This window comes from Misgurnus anguillicaudatus, chromosome 12 (genome assembly GCF_027580225.2).
Source record: "Misgurnus anguillicaudatus chromosome 12, ASM2758022v2, whole genome shotgun sequence".
Lineage (NCBI taxonomy): Eukaryota > Metazoa > Chordata > Actinopteri > Cypriniformes > Cobitidae > Misgurnus > Misgurnus anguillicaudatus.
In genome coordinates, this window is record NC_073348.2 from 1,890,156 (window position 1) to 1,905,865 (window position 15,710).

At 36.5% G+C, this 15,710-nt stretch overlaps 2 protein-coding genes across 2 annotated transcripts in view; one reads left to right on the forward strand and one right to left on the reverse strand.

Moving 5' to 3' along the window:
• The window catches only part of LOC129446093 (uncharacterized), a 37,511-nt gene extending 28,201 nt beyond the window's left edge, over positions 1-9,310 (reverse strand). The window contains exon 1 of the mRNA XM_073873762.1: positions 8,774-9,310. Within this exon, the coding sequence (XP_073729863.1) occupies positions 8,774-9,005 (232 nt within the window). The 5' untranslated portion in view covers positions 9,006-9,310. The remainder of the gene's footprint in view (positions 1-8,773) is intronic.
• Positions 9,245-13,889, forward strand: LOC129446092 (uncharacterized). The gene is made up of 3 exons (XM_055207053.2): positions 9,245-9,469; positions 13,042-13,581; positions 13,673-13,889. The coding sequence occupies exons 1-3, from the start codon at positions 9,340-9,342 to the stop codon at positions 13,684-13,686; spliced, it is 684 nt and encodes a 227-aa protein (XP_055063028.2). The 5' UTR covers positions 9,245-9,339; the 3' UTR covers positions 13,687-13,889.
• The last annotated feature ends 1,821 nt before the right edge of the window (positions 13,890-15,710 follow it).

Genomic DNA, 15,710 nt, shown 5'->3' on the forward strand with positions numbered 1-15,710 from the left:
TTGATGATATTGGATAGCCATACATTTAAAGCAACTAAAAGCCTGTTATTTTACTTCCATGACTAAAAGAAAACGATTTTTAAAGGTTTTAATAAAAAAATAACAATTTCAATACAAGTGAAAAACAACACAATTATTTAACATTAATGTTAAACTGGGGATCTTCTTTCTCCGCTTAGTTTTTCAGTTTACAAAGTCCGTCATCTAAATAGGGATTAGACATAGCGCCAGCGCAACAGGGTTTTAAAGGGGATGAGAGCTGAGACTCTCATTGATTTATTGCACGTTTTGCCCAAAATACTCCCATTACAATAGGACCAACCCTTTTCGACCATGCGTTCGGCGCACAAACCATTTTTCCCGTCGTTAAATTACCAAAAGTGGATTCGGACACGCCCATTTAGACGTTGCGCTGTGCGCTTTAGACAATGCGCTTAGATCGTTAAAATAGGGCCCAATGATTTAAAAAGCACATGCTGTAGCATCTTTGTTTTACTCGTTGCACTAAACATTATTTGATTTAACATTTTTTTTATCATTTATTTATATAGCCTACTTTGCTTTTATTTATTTACTTTTTATTTTTATTTATTGACTGGAAATAATTTTTTCTTTACACAAAATTTTAAAACAAAAACATGCTGAATGAGCACAGTAACATCTTTGTTTGGAGTGTTAAAGGCGTTCTAAGCAAATATGTGTGTTGATTTTTGAAATGTGTTTTCAAACAAATGAGTGTAGTTAACTCCTCCCCCTCCCCCTCCCTTCCGTGCTTTCATGAACGCGCCCAAACCCAACCCCCAAATCCTTCTTGGCGTTTATTGGTTAGAATACTTTGTTATGGTTTCTGGTGTAGGTTTGGCCAGTTTGTTATTATTGCAATTTGTGGATTCTGAGCTGTCTACAGAGAACGCGTTTTTTTACAGTTTGATCAGCGGACAGGCAGCAAGCAGATAGTGAGATGATGTTTGCTGTATGTAACAAAAAATGTTTTATGGTCTAACGCGTGAATTTGCTTAGAGAACCTTTAAATGTGTTTCGATTGTGTTGTTTGGATTGTGAAACTATGCAGTTGTTGCCTTTAAAATTACAATTGTTACAGTTGTTACAATGTTTTCATTTAAGGTTTCAACCCAATTTAAAACAAAAGCTAAATGCTTTTGTCAGTAGGCCTTTCTACACTGACATTTTTTTCTACTGGATATACTTAAAACTATAGTGCATCATTTTTGCATCCACTTTTTAAAGAAAGTTTCACGTGGAATTTTAAGCAAGGAATTGCTTAAAATTTAAAGGAATAGTCTACTCATTTTCAATATTAAAATATGTTATTACCTTAACTAAGAATTGTTGATACATCCCTCTCATCTGTGTGCGTGCACGTAAGCGCTGGAGCATGCTGCGACGCTTCGATAGCATTTAGCTTAGCCCCATTCATTCAATGGTACCATTTAGAGATAAAGTTAGAAGTGACCAAACACATCAACGTTTTTCCTATTTAAGACGAGTAGTTATACGAGCAAGTTTGGTGGTACAAAATAAAACGTAGCGCTTTTCTAAGCGGATTTAAAAGAGGAGCTACATGTTATGGCGTAATAGCACTTTTGGGAGTACTTCCCTTTCATTCTCACAGCGTTAAATTTTGTGTAACAACGCCATCCAGTAATTGCTGGAAATATCGCTAAGCCAGTTAGTTGTATGGCTGGACGGAAAACTGCACTCATTACTCTAAATATAAAGACATAATAAATAAATACGAAGTAACTTTCAAATACGAAGTAAAGTCATTCACTTGCTTCCCTGTTGACTCGATGAGGTACGAGTTTAATGTCCGGGTAAGACACCTCTGGGCAATAGGGAGCGTTGTTACACAAATTTGATGCTGGGAGAATGAAAGGGACATGTTTTTATATTGACCAAATTAAATATGTTAATGTATCTTTCGCGCTCTATGGCAGGCAGGGTGGACAGATAATTACTCAACATGTTTGATCTGAGTGATTTCGTGGGTTGTTTACGCCTGCCGGCTGTGTGCGAAGGTTGCTTTGTTCCGCTGTTTTGAATGGAAGCCGATGGAACGTCTAGTGTGATTTCCCCCAAAAGTGGGCGTGAACCTGTTCAGAGACATTCTATGACGTTGCGCCGGTTGTGCGTATTAATAATACCTGCAACATGATAAAGCTCATAGTTGACTAACAGGCAATATATTTAACAGAATTCCACTTTCAAAGTCTACAGCGAATGACCAGTTGTGACTACAGCCCTCTACTTCCCAATGACGTCAATAAAAAGGCTGTTTCTCAATATGTGTTCTTCAGCGATCTTGCGTCCTCACTCTACGTCATCATTAACAGTCGAAGTTCAATTCCAATTCTCAAGAACGCAAGTACAGACTACAGAGGACACATGAAAATACCCGGATGAGTTCTTGATATTAAGGATGCATCGAGTGCAGACTTGCGACTTGAAATCTGGGAAGGTCACGTGACCAGCAGTAAGATCGCACACATCTCAATTCTCACAAGTGCGTTCTGTGTTCTCGCAACCTTCTGAGTTCGTTCTTCCAAGGTCGCCTGGCAAGACCAGTCTCCACGAGAACACAAGTCCGTTCTTTGCATTCCTAGAATTGAGAAACAGCCAAAGTTTTTGACTAAACTCCACCCACAGGAATATTCAAGTCACCAGCTAAACTCAAGCGGCTCTGCTAAGCTAAGCTGCTGTCGAATCACAACACAGTAAACAAACTACACAATCAGAACCCATTATCTATTTCTAAAGGATGGACTTCATAGATCAAGGATAACATCAACCCGTTTTTAGGACAGTGAAAACAACGGTATAGAGAAAATAAAGTAAATTGTCAAGTAAATAAATTGTGTGAAAAATACCACGTTTTTTTTACACATGAAACATGAACAGGTTATATTGCGCACTGTAACACAAAGCTTCCAAAGCAGCGCTAACGTGCTAAAGTGAATGTGTAGTCTCAAGTGTGCAGATGGCGATAACAACTGGCTCATTTTTAATAATAATATTATTAATGACAAGGACAAGATGGTAGATAGGGGTTATCGCGCTACATCTGCTCCTGGAGTTAGTCTGCCTAAAACTAAAACTAGGACTAAACCAATGATTTGTGAGACCATTGATGGAAAAACAATTATCAAGGATGAATTCCTTAACTTCCTTTCTGTAAAAATTAAAACGATGAGCCAGGATCAAATAGTTTTGGTGGGCTCGACCACGTTTGATTCAGAGCGGAACTCCGCCCACACACCAAGCAACGGTGTGTAGCCTGTAAAGGCACTCAGAAGCAATATAAAAAGCTTATTAAAACTGTTAAATGAGTGTGGCGTTAAATCCCCCAATTTTTGTCGCACTATTTGGACGAGTCACCACCTGTGACATTTATCAATGTGTGATCTTTCAAGTTTACTATGTAAAATGGAGCGTTTGCATAGTGAGATGAGCGCGCTGCGGCATACTGTGAAATATCATGATATCATTTTGAGGCTGTATTGCCCACCCCTAGCGTCTAATTCCCTGTAGCATATATTAAATATTTGGGAATATATATTTTATATTTTATTAGGTTCTTTGGTAAGGTTAAATTACGTAACTTAATATCCCCAAACCTTTGGCGTCACGTCACGGAAGTGCCAAGTAGCTCCCCCTGCCAGCCACAACAACAAAACAAACGGGGAATTAAAAGATGAAAGATGATCTGTGGGAGAAATTAAGGTAGGGAATTTGTGAACAGATAATACAAACGCTGCTTTGTAAATTTTGAAAATGTTTATCATTATCCTATCTCTATATTAATATGACCATGCTGGTTTCTATGGTTCATTCGCGTATGTTGTTGCCAGTTTATAGGGCGATGTAATCTAATGGCTGATTCCATGCACTTTTAGGCTGAAATAAAGTCTCTTTTTATTTACATTACAGATGCGTAGTATGTAGGGGTGTGACGATACATCGCGTTCTCCGTTAAAAAGACCTGCCTGAAATCGATTCTGAATCGCAAGGCTGCGATTCTGTGTTTCATGCACAGCTTGTGTGTGTACTACGGCTCTGTGATCAGTAGGAAGTCCTAATCAAGCTAAAATCATTATGAGTTTGAGTCGTTTATAATGTGAATTAAAAAAGCAACACTCACACACAATCATTCAAAATAGTTTTATTATCATGAAAATACCTGAAACAATCTTAAGAACAGCAATATAAATATCCGTTTAGACATTTCCTGGAATAGTGTTTGTAATGATACTTCTTCGAGACTGTAACACAAATGGCATTTCTACACGAGAGCGCCCTCTGGCTTTTGGATGTGGCAGCATTTTACCATAATTCATTCAAATTCATTCATTGAGAAAACGCGCATTTGCACGATTAATCGTCACAGCCCTACTAGTATGTATTTTAATGGTCGCGGATGCGGGGCAGGTTGTAAAAATAGATACAGTGGTGCGGGGCAGGTTGGCCTAAATGTTTCATGAAAGCGGGACCCGCGGGTCGACATTTTTTCCAACTCACGGGTCCCACTTTAATGAAATATTGCCATATCACTAATGTAGAACTAGAGAACACAGAGACCTTCAGTTTCCAGATTTTTATTTATCGCAGCAAGCGTTGAGTACATGCAGTAAAAAAATATTTAGGACATGTCAATGAGGATTTAAGTGATGATGAGGATATCTATAGGAAGCGTTGTATGCTATACGCTCAAGCAAAAATGTTGATGAGAAAATTTCATGTGTGTTCAGATAGGTAAAAATAAACCTTTTAAGAACATATTGCACTCCTTTTTATACTGCACCTTTATGGATTAAATTTAAGAAAGAGAGTCTTCATAAGCTGCAGGTAGCTTACAATGATTGCATGAAAATCCTGTTGAAAAAATGTGGTGAAGTAGTGCTAGTGAGTTGTTCTGTATGACCAGAGTACAATCTCTAATGAGGAATTTGGTATATAAATTTACTTTCTGGGGTCCACTATCAGTCATATATGCGGATGCATTGGTTTAACTGCCTTTTCAAAATGTAAAATTTATTTAATATATTTGTTGCCCTTTATTGTTTTAATGTGTATTTATTTGTTACTGTTGTAATTTTGATGGACTTTGAGTCTGTAATAAAGTAAAGTAAGTAATGAACCATCTTTTTTATATCCAAAATGTTTGCTCAGAGAGCACACCGATTGCAGCAAATAAGTAATACTAATGTCAAGCCCACTGCACTGAGCGAGCAAAAGCTATTATGTAAGCTGACTCAAGATATAAAAACTTAAAGCTGTAACGTAAAGTCACCCATCACCGGGACAGCAAGTATACTTCTGAATCAGATATAATAAATGGATTAAGCTCTTTTAATCTGCAAGCGAGGAATAGAAAGAGAAAGACACTTTTACTGATTCTCCTTCATGTAATAAGTGAATTAAGCATAAACCATTATAAAACCGGTCACATTTATAATCTCTATACCTGTTTATAATATTCCTACATTGTCTATTATAAATATACTATTCATGTTATTGTATTCAGCAGTGTTTAATAGTATTTTACACCTCTCACAATGTTAACTTCACCAAGAGAGTTTGGGGTGGTTGGATTTATGAATGATGATGTGAAATTAATATAAATGTTTAATAAATCAAAGTACTGGGTTATGTCACACATTACTAGTTGTTTGTCACACGTATAGTAAACTATTTTTTTGACGGTGGGTAATAATGTTTGCCTTTTTCACCAGCTACCACCACAAGTACTTTTTAGATCTGTGAGAAACACTGACATCATTTATAAACTTGGCAATAAAATAATTAAAATCATGGACTTTTTGTAAACATTTAGTAGTTTTGATCAGGACTGAGGTTGATTAACAGATTTAAGCAAAAAAATTGAAAAAAAAGAAATAGTGTTCTGATGCATTATTACAGCAATTGAATTTATTGGATTTTTTCATCCCAAACAACATGAAAGGGTAGTGAATTTGCCCACAATGTGTTGTTGAGTGTTTGAAAAATTTTAAAGCATTTTTTATATAAGGGTTAAATGAGTATTACAATTTAAGGAATGTTTGCAAAAGATTTAAGGAGGACTTTTTAATTTAGGACCAAACCCCATAGTGCTGTAGGAATGGGACGATTACTGGTTTCACGATTAACCACGATAAAATATCCTGATGGTTAGTATTATCGTTTAAAATTTAATTATCATTACAACCGTGTTTGATTACCGTGATTTTGAAAACCCGCGGTAAATCCTGTCCAGCCAGAATCAGTTTGACGCAGGCACGCACATGCAACATAGTTTTTTGCACAAGGCGGCATTTAATGGATAATGTATTGCATTCATACACGGTAAACTTATTAGACAGATTTGTTTTACCACAGAAGTAATTTTAGGGACATGAAATATTAAATTGTGATTTTCAAAAATAAAACTTGTTCAAATGTTTTCAGTGTGTGTATCAGTTTAAGAAAACCATGATAATATTGATAACCGTGATAACTTTGGTCACTATAATCATGATATGGAATTTTCATACCGTCCCATCACTAGTGCTGTGTTCAAAATATCGATACGACGATACATCGTCATGGACGCATGACGATGCGCGCATCGATACAGCACCTTCCGTATCGATTCGGATGCACTTTTGAAAGTAACGTGAAGAAAAACGCTGTTGATCCATATGGAAAGGACGCATGTGTCCCGTGGAGTACGTAGAGTTAAGGAAGCGGGGTATAGTTTCACTTTGCGTGTCTGTCTCGCTGGCGCACGTGTCTGCATAGCGAGCCGCGTACTCGCGCTCTCTCTCTTTCTCGCTCGCGCGCATATTTAAAATCAATGAGTTCAGTATGAAAGCGCAGATATCTTAGCCTATACTACAGCAAAGGGCTTTATTAGCCACTCTCTTATAAAACAGTACTAACCCATTTGAGAAGAACAAAGATTTGCATGTGAAAAGTGTACGTCTAGAGATACAGAGCTACTTCAAACTATAGCTGTCACATTAATAATCTGATTTCTACTAAATAGTATTAACTCTGACTGGATGTTTATAGATATGTTCAAAGATATAAAATAATTAAATGAGAGACAAATATAATGCCTAGAGTAAGGCACTACCTTTGTAAAACTGCTTTAAAAAACATAAGTACTAACTCTGGGATTTTAAGCATTTCTATGTGACCCCAAAAGCTAATAAATGAATGGCAAAAACACAACTGTTACAACACTGCTTATTCAATGAACAATAAACAGATAATAATAATAATTATGTTACAAAAGTCTGAACAAAAAATGTAATTCAAAATAGTCTTGTATCGTGATGCGCATCGTATCGGGACCCTTGTATCGGGATACGTATCGTATCGGGGAATTGTTGGCGATACACAGCCCTACCCATCACCAACGTGCCTTTTTCCTTACGAGTGTGATATTGATGTCAGAGTCATGAGTGAATTGTGAGCTTTAGAAAACAAGCTTCATTGTGCGAATATCTCAGCCAGGTCACTAAGCCCACATTAGATTTGTTAATGTTAAAGGTAGGGTTTCAGATTTTGAAAAATGCTAATGGTAGGCGCCTAGCAATGAAATCAAGAGATCCCACCCTCAAGTCAAATCGCCATCCAAAGTCACGCCTCTTTCAAAGCACATGAACACGCACAGATCACATCTCATGTCTCATTCACCAGTGAGAAAACTTTGCAGTACAAAGTGAATAACACTTCCAAAACAACCAACATAAACAACTGGTTTACATCAGAATCACAAACGAACACAAATTTCATAAGCAACACAATGTTTCATAAAAGTAGAATATCTGAATCCATCTCAATACAAACATATGGCGTACCTACTTTACCAAAAATAACAGTGCAACAACTCTTTCAGACCCTTTGCCTCCTGCAGCTGTTTGCATCTCGGGATAAAGCAGTAAAGTTGCAGATGTTAATTTGGATTTTTGCTCTTTGCTGATCCAGGCAGTTAGCTTGCGCGGTGGGCATTCAAATTACGCTTACGTATGAGGGACAAAAAAGGAAACGTCCTTTCGGACCGAAATCTATGATCGGTTGAACATTTTTTGCTTCTACGCCTTTCACAGATGACATACATTTCTACAAATACATAAACAACTTAACACAGTGATTGCTATCAGGATGTGAAGAGACTTTTAACCAGCATAACTAAAAATGTTTCAGGATCAAATCTGTTACCCTACCTTTAATACAGTTGTTCATGTTAATTAATTGTGCAGTAACTAGATGTTACTTTTGTGTTAGTTAATGCTAAAATTGCTGTATAAGTATTGTTTATTGATAGTTCATTGTTATATGCATGTACATTGTTAACAAATACAACCTTATTGTTAAGTGTTAAAATTTTTTAGTCATATTTATTAGATTACAACCAGAAAATACAGCAAACTTGTATGGTATGCAGTATTAAAAAAACATATTTTATAAATGTAAAGTATTTCATGTGATCTCCTCTAAACACTTCACAGGAAAATGCAGGATCTTTTAAATATAATTTTTTAATGACTTCAGTCTCTTCAAGTTCAAGAAGTGTTTAGAGACAAGAAAGGTCACATTAAATACTGACATTTATCTGAAGAAACCACGCTGTTATTAATGTATTTACCCCTAATCTTATGGTAAGTAAAACACATTTACATATAATGAGGAGGATTAAATCAATATATTTAAGTAAAGTACTCTCTAATAATTCATTAATTGTTGTGAAAAGCCAACAGAAGAAACATACCTGAAGGAATAAAATCATCTTCATCGTCGTCTTCATCAGTGGAATCTTCCTCTTCTGTGGGTTCAGTTTTTATTTCTTCATCCTCATCATCATGATAGTCCTCATCTTCATCAGTGGGATCTTCCTCTTCTGTAGGTTCAATGTTTATTTCTGTAGGTTCGGTTTTTATTTCTATGGGTTCAGTTTTTATTTCTGTAGGTTCCGTTTTAATCTCCATCTCATCTCTCATCATCTCAACACTAAAATACACGGAAATAAGAATCTGTTTACAGAAAACCAACAAACAGAAAATAAAACAGATGTAAACACTCAGCGTTTGATACTCGTGTCTCTTCTTCTTCTTCGTGTTTATTGGCGGTTCACAATCTTCGGTAGATCATTAGCGCCATCTACTGCTCTTTGCTGTGTAATGGATTGAATTTTTCTCTTCATTGGGTTTAACTGCGGCTTGTATTTACAGAGTGACACTATTGCCATCTTCCGGAGATCTTTCCCTCCTGCACACAGTCACGTCAGTTTCGTTTAACCAGGAGCAGTATTGTGCATCTGGTCGTGGAGGAGACAGCATGGGAGAGAAGCTCATTCACGCGGTCTCGAAATACCCCATCATTTATAACCCATCTTTAAAATCATACAGCGATTTTAACAAAAAAAATGAGGCATGGAAGCAAATTGCCGAAACTGTCGGACTGCCAGGTTTGTTGTATTTGCAAAATGTGCTAAATGTTTGAAACTTTTTTGGTACATTTCTCGGCAACCGAGAGGCAGAAAGAAGAGACGTGTCTTGTGTTGTAGGCTATAGCGGTGTCTGTAAGTCAAAATGTCAAGGAGTTGTTGTGTGAATAATAATACCAACAAAGTCAGTGCTGGGTGCCTGATGTTAACATACCAGTAGATGCGCTATTACTAGCTTAACACTATAATTCATACACGTGTCACATTAACACTGCAAAATTACAGACAGATAAACAGATACAACTAATATCAAGTTTTATTTATATACAAACAATATATAGAAAGCTTGAATACTTAAGGTTGTTGTTGCAGTAGCAATCCAGCTCACCAATCAGGCTTTTTGCCTCCAGGATGCACCCTGTACCCTGTAATGTTTGTAAACAGGAAACCCGTGTATACGGCATTTAATTAGGATCTAGCCTAGTATTTCCATGCAGTTGCATTATTCCCGCATTATGGGGTTTCTTTTGTGCCAAAAGTAAGTCGACATGCTATCTGTGTATGGTATGTGTCGTCTTCCATGTCTATGTGTCTGTTTACTGTCTGTGTCTATGTGATTGCCCACATGACTCAACTTTTGTGTATGTGTCCTGCTGAAAAAACAGCATACCAGCAAGACCAGCATAAGTTGTGTTTTGGTGCTGGTTTGCTAGTGAACACCAGCTAAACCAGCATTAGCACCAGCTATACTAGCATCAAACCATCATTAGCACCAACTTACAATGCTGGTCATACCAGCAAGACACATCATATGTTGTGTTTTGGTGCTGGCATCCTGGTGACCACCAGCTAAACCAGCATCAAACCAGCATAGACCAGCATAATTCCCATGCTGGTCCATGCTGGTTTTTTCAGCAGGGAACTTAACTTACTCCTGTCGTATTTCCTTGTTGTTTTACTGTGTCGTCTTGCTGTGTTAATGGGGCATGCGTCATGACTATGTTTCGTTTTCCTCTGTCGTTACCATGTGTCGTTACCATGTGTCGTTACCATGTGTCGTTACCATGTAACGTTACTATGTGTTGTTTTTGCTTTTGCTAAATGACGTGCAATTCTAGTTGAAAAGTGATGTCTTTCCAAGGCTTTAACCTCATTTTAAGAATGTACTTTATTATATATTAATTATACTATTATTTTTAGGCTAATCATTTTCTCAAAATAGGACAGCTAACAAAAAGTTAATACGAATTTATTGATAAGTCAAATACACATATGACACGAATATCTCATCAATTGGTTTGTTTTTTCAGCCATAGTATATCCCTCACCTAGCATGGTTAAGGTTCTTACCTTCATGATCAGTTATCCTTGCTGTCCCACATTTTGACTGCATTTCTAATGACAAAGAAAACCTTTTGTGTTCTGCTATTTATACCAGAAATTGCCTTTCACATGCATATGATCAGAGATATATATAACAACACATGGTAACGACAGAGGAAAACGACACATGAAGAGTTTGGTTCCAAAACGCAATAAATCCATCTTGACAAATTTCTGTAAAAACGTGTTTTCTATACCAAGAAAGTGACAAGATGAAAACCACTATTTTCTGTTATAAACTTTACATAGCATCTTTAGGTTATAAAAAAATCCATAACTTGACAAAATGCAATAAATCCATGACAAGTTTTTATTCAAAATGCTACAAATCTATTGAATCAATCGCCTATATAAATGTGCATTTATCTTTGTCATGTTATATTCATTTAGTTGACTAGTTGTACACACTAATTAAAAATATAAACATTAATGTCATTAATCAAAACACTTAGTTTGTCATATTAAGAACACTGTCATTGCTGCGGTTATACTTGACGTCGTCGCTTAAAGGAATAGTCTAGTCATTTTCAATATTAAAATATGTTATTACCTTAACTAAGAATTGTTGGTACATCCCTCTGTCATCTGTGTGCGTGCGCGTGGGCGCTGGGGCGCGCTGCGGCGCTTCGGTGGCGTTTGGCTTGGCCCCATTCGTTCAGTGGTGCCATTTGGAGATGAAGTTGGAGGTGACCAAACACATCAATGTTTTTCCTATTTAAGACGAGTAGTTATACGAAAAAGTTTGGTGGTACAAAATAAAATGTAGCGCTTTTCTAAGCGGATTTAAAAGAGGAACTATATTGTATGGCGTAACAGCACTTTTGGGAGTACTTCGACTCGCCTGAAAAGTCCGCTTCACTTCTCACTCTCATAACTACTCGTCTTAAATAGGAAAAACGTTGATGTGTTTGGTCACTTCTAACTTTATCTCTAAATGGTACCATTGAATGAATGGGGCTAAGCTAAATGCTATCGAAGTGTCACAGCGTGCTCCAACGCTTACGTGCACGCACACAGATGATATAGGGATGTATCAACAATTCTTAGTTAAGGTAATAACATATTTTAATATTGAAAATGAGTAGACTATTCCTTTAACGTTTTTCACCAGCGATCAGCTGTAAAATGTTTTGGTCCTGCTCGATTTTCGTTGACCTTGAGTAAAATTATGGAAAGTTTTTCATAAGATCCCTCGGGATCAATGTGTTAGCATGACAGAGACTTGATGCTGTCGGCCCGGGCAAACAAGCACCCGTCTCCCGAGTGGCTCTTGCGTAAATTATTAGATGTTGATGGCTTACGTTTCTTTCCCATCACAGAAAACCATCACAGGTTTATCAATGCTATTAAAGTATTATTTTGTTTTTGTTTGTTTGTTGATCATGAAGTACAAAGTAGATGAGGAAAGCTAGGATTCTGTGTACTCAACACGCCACCATTGTTTGTTTACATTGCGTGGAAAGATGCGCTGTAAAATGTGGAGCGAATATATGGCATTCTATAGAAAAGGGGGAGTGGCGTTTATTGCATTTTGGGAAAAAAGGGAGAAAAGATGACAGAATAACACGGCGGATATTGGATTTTGCGTAAAATTAAGAATTTACTTTTAACTACAAACCTGATATAATACTGATTCTGGCAGTAACTCATTTTTTTTCGAAAATGGCGTTTATCGCGTTTTGGAACCAAACTCTTCACATAGTCATGATGCATGCCGCATTGACACAGCAAGACGACACAGACAAGGAAAGACGACAGGAGTAAGTTGAGTTGACACACACAAAAGTTGAGTCATGTGGGCAATCACATAGACAAAGACAGTAAACAGACACATAGACATGGAAGACGACACATAGCATACACAGATAGCATGTCGACTTCATTTTGGCACAAAAGGAACCCCTTACGCATTTAACAGTATGATTTACATTATTAAAAGGTTTAAGTAAAATAACAATGAACAGTTTTAAAATAATTTACTGCTGATAGAGATTTAATCATCATTATATTTGGTGATAAAGTTCTTGACTTTTGTTGAAGGGCGTGGCTCATTATTCCCTATTTTACAGTATATGAATTACAGTATTAAGAGGTTAAAATAAAATAACAATGCACAGTTTTAAAAATGTTTGTTTACATTAATTTTGAAGTTGATGATCACGTGTAATTTGTGCACTAGCACATGATTTAAATTTTTTTTAACTTAACAGTGGATAAGTGCAGACAAAAATGGATGAGTTTCTGTGATGTTTATGTGAGGGAAAGGAGAGAGGAGAAGAACAAGAAAAAGAAGAAAAAAAGTGGAGCAGCTGCCACCCAGAAACGCCCTTGGCGGCACTATCAAAAGATGTCTTTCCTCCTTCCATTCCTATCATCTCTGCCTAAGGCTGGAAACATGAAAGAGAAGAGAAGAGAAAAGAGAAGAAATGAGGAGAAAAGAGCTGAGGAAAGACAAGGTCAAGAAAAGAGGAGGATGGATAGTCTGGTAGAGGATAAGGAGAGCAGAAAGAGGAAGATCTCAAACTTTGCCCAGCCAGAAAAACGCTGCAAAAGAGTAGAGGCCTCATCAGTTTCCCCTTTCGAAAAGAAAAGTGTTGAAGCTGTAGAAACCTCCACCCCTGCTCTATTACCTGATCCTGACTTGCAGTTTCTGCAAAGTTTGCTGCCAGCCCTGAAAAGGTTTGATATCCAATCCAGGGCACTTGTCAAGCTGAAAATGCACGAGCTCATTTTTGAAGCCGAGTTTAAACGTGAGTTTTTGATATCTCGTGTTGATATTCTTTTATAAATTCTGAATGGTGGTGACATTGAATCTAACAATACAACTGTGCTTTTTTGCAGGGCCTCATTCTTGATTTTCCATGTTTATTCTTTTAAACACATACTTACATACACACACACACACCTTCAAAACCCATACTTATGTTCATTTCTTACTCTTAGTCCTGTTATGGTATTAATGCTCATGTTCTGGCATGTTCAACTTCCCACACATTAAAAACATACATGACATACATTTAAAGTTTTTTTAATAAAAGTTACTTTGATTACTAATTTACTTGAACTTGTGTTATGCTACTTTGATTTTTGTTTAGGCAGGCAATTCTAGGAAAAATCTGCTTTATGTGATTGTAATGTCATATATAATAGTAATAATAAAAGCAGAGTCCCCTAGGGCAGTGGTTTTCAAACTGGGGGGCCGCGAGATGGTGCCAGGGGGGCCCCAGTTTTATGACATTTTATGAAATACTTTAATTTATCATGAATTCTGTGTAATTAAACCTAAAAAAATAAGCCTACTAACCAAAAGCACACATTTTTTGTATAATTTAATGTTGTTGGGTTTTTTTGTATTCAAATGTTGAGTTTTAGAACAGTTTTTTGTTACAAATTTTCTTTGGGGGGCTGCAAAGGAATGCACCGTACACAAGGGGGGCCGCACGCTGAAAAAGTTTGGGAACCACTGCCTTAGGGTTCCACTATTACTTCCAGGGCCATAAGTACCAAGATTGATTACTGTAAAGCAGTAGTTGGCATCAACTACTGAAAATAATGCGACAGAGTAGGTCCCTTTATAGTTGTAGAAAAGGGAGCCCGAGTTCGGTGGAGCCTAGATGAAACATGCTTTCATCAATAGCCTCCAAACAATTGGGAAAATTCCAGCGCACACTGAAGTCCTGGGCCACCGTCTTCCAGTCTTCTTCTTGTGGCACTGGCATGTGCTGATCAACCAGACCTTCCCAGATTGCCTTTGCCACCTCAGGGACCATGCTGGACACAGTAGACCAGCCCACCCTGAAGTGATAGGAGAGTGAGTGGTAGGAGTCTCCAGTTGCTAAGTATCTGAAAAAATAAGACAACAGACAAGTTGGAAATAAAATGACATTTTATAAATTCTAGGTAACAGTTTAAATTCACAAATTAAAAACACCCTAAACCCAACCCACTACATTATAGAGGACCACAAGAGTCATGCAAAATGTAATAAAGAACTTCAATATTTAATAACTACCTAAACAATAAAAATAGCAATTAATAGATTTGTTTAAAAATTCATTAATTAATCTATAAATAAATAGACAAAGTTATGTCACATTTTATTAGGCAATAAAAAGTGAGATTATAAAAATAACGTAGAAATTAAATATTAATTCATTAATAAATAGTTCAAAGTAATATAACAATTTACAAAGACAACATAAAACACTCAATACGTTTTTTCCATTTATAAATTCTTAATTAAATAATGGAATTTCAAAATGTATTTCAAAAAGCGAGTTAAAAAGAGAAATAAATAACTGGATTTATAAATTGAACCACAAATACAGGTTTAAATTAGGCATTTAAAAGGGCATTTCCGTTTAACATTTCTGTTTTCATTTCTCGATGGTTCTCCTTATTCTTTTCGCTATTCGATTTGCTTTTCGTTTTAGCCTCTCTATTTTGCTTTTTCGTGACTCTTTGGGTCCTTGCAAATGGTCAAATAAGAAATGCAAATAAGCCAGGTGGATGTAACAAGCTCACTGATTGGCTCGGATTGTACGTCATGGGCAGATTTATAGATCTCGGATGAGGACCCAAAGAGTCACGGAAAAGAGGCTAAAATGAAAAGCAAATCGAATAGCGAAAAGAATAAGGAGAACCATTGGGAAATGAAAACAGAAATGTTAAACGGAAATGCCCTTTTAAATGCCTAATTTAAACCGGTATTTGTAGTTAAATTTTATAAATCCAGTTATTTATTTCTCTTTTTAAACCGCTTTTTGAAATACATTTTGAAATTCCATTATTTAATTAAGAATTTATAAATGGAAAAAAACGTATTGAGTGTTTTATGTTGTCTTTGTAAATTGTTAAATTACTTTGAACTATTTATTAA

Excerpts from the sequence above, each read along its gene's own strand:
- LOC129446092 (XM_055207053.2), top strand. The coding sequence starts at position 9,340 with ATGGGAGAGAAGCTCATTCACGCGGTCTCGAAATACCCCATCATTTAT. Across the intron at positions 9,470-13,041 it reads CGAAACTGTCGGACTGCCAG|TGGATAAGTGCAGACAAAAA; the intron begins GTTTGTTGTATT and ends TTAACTTAACAG.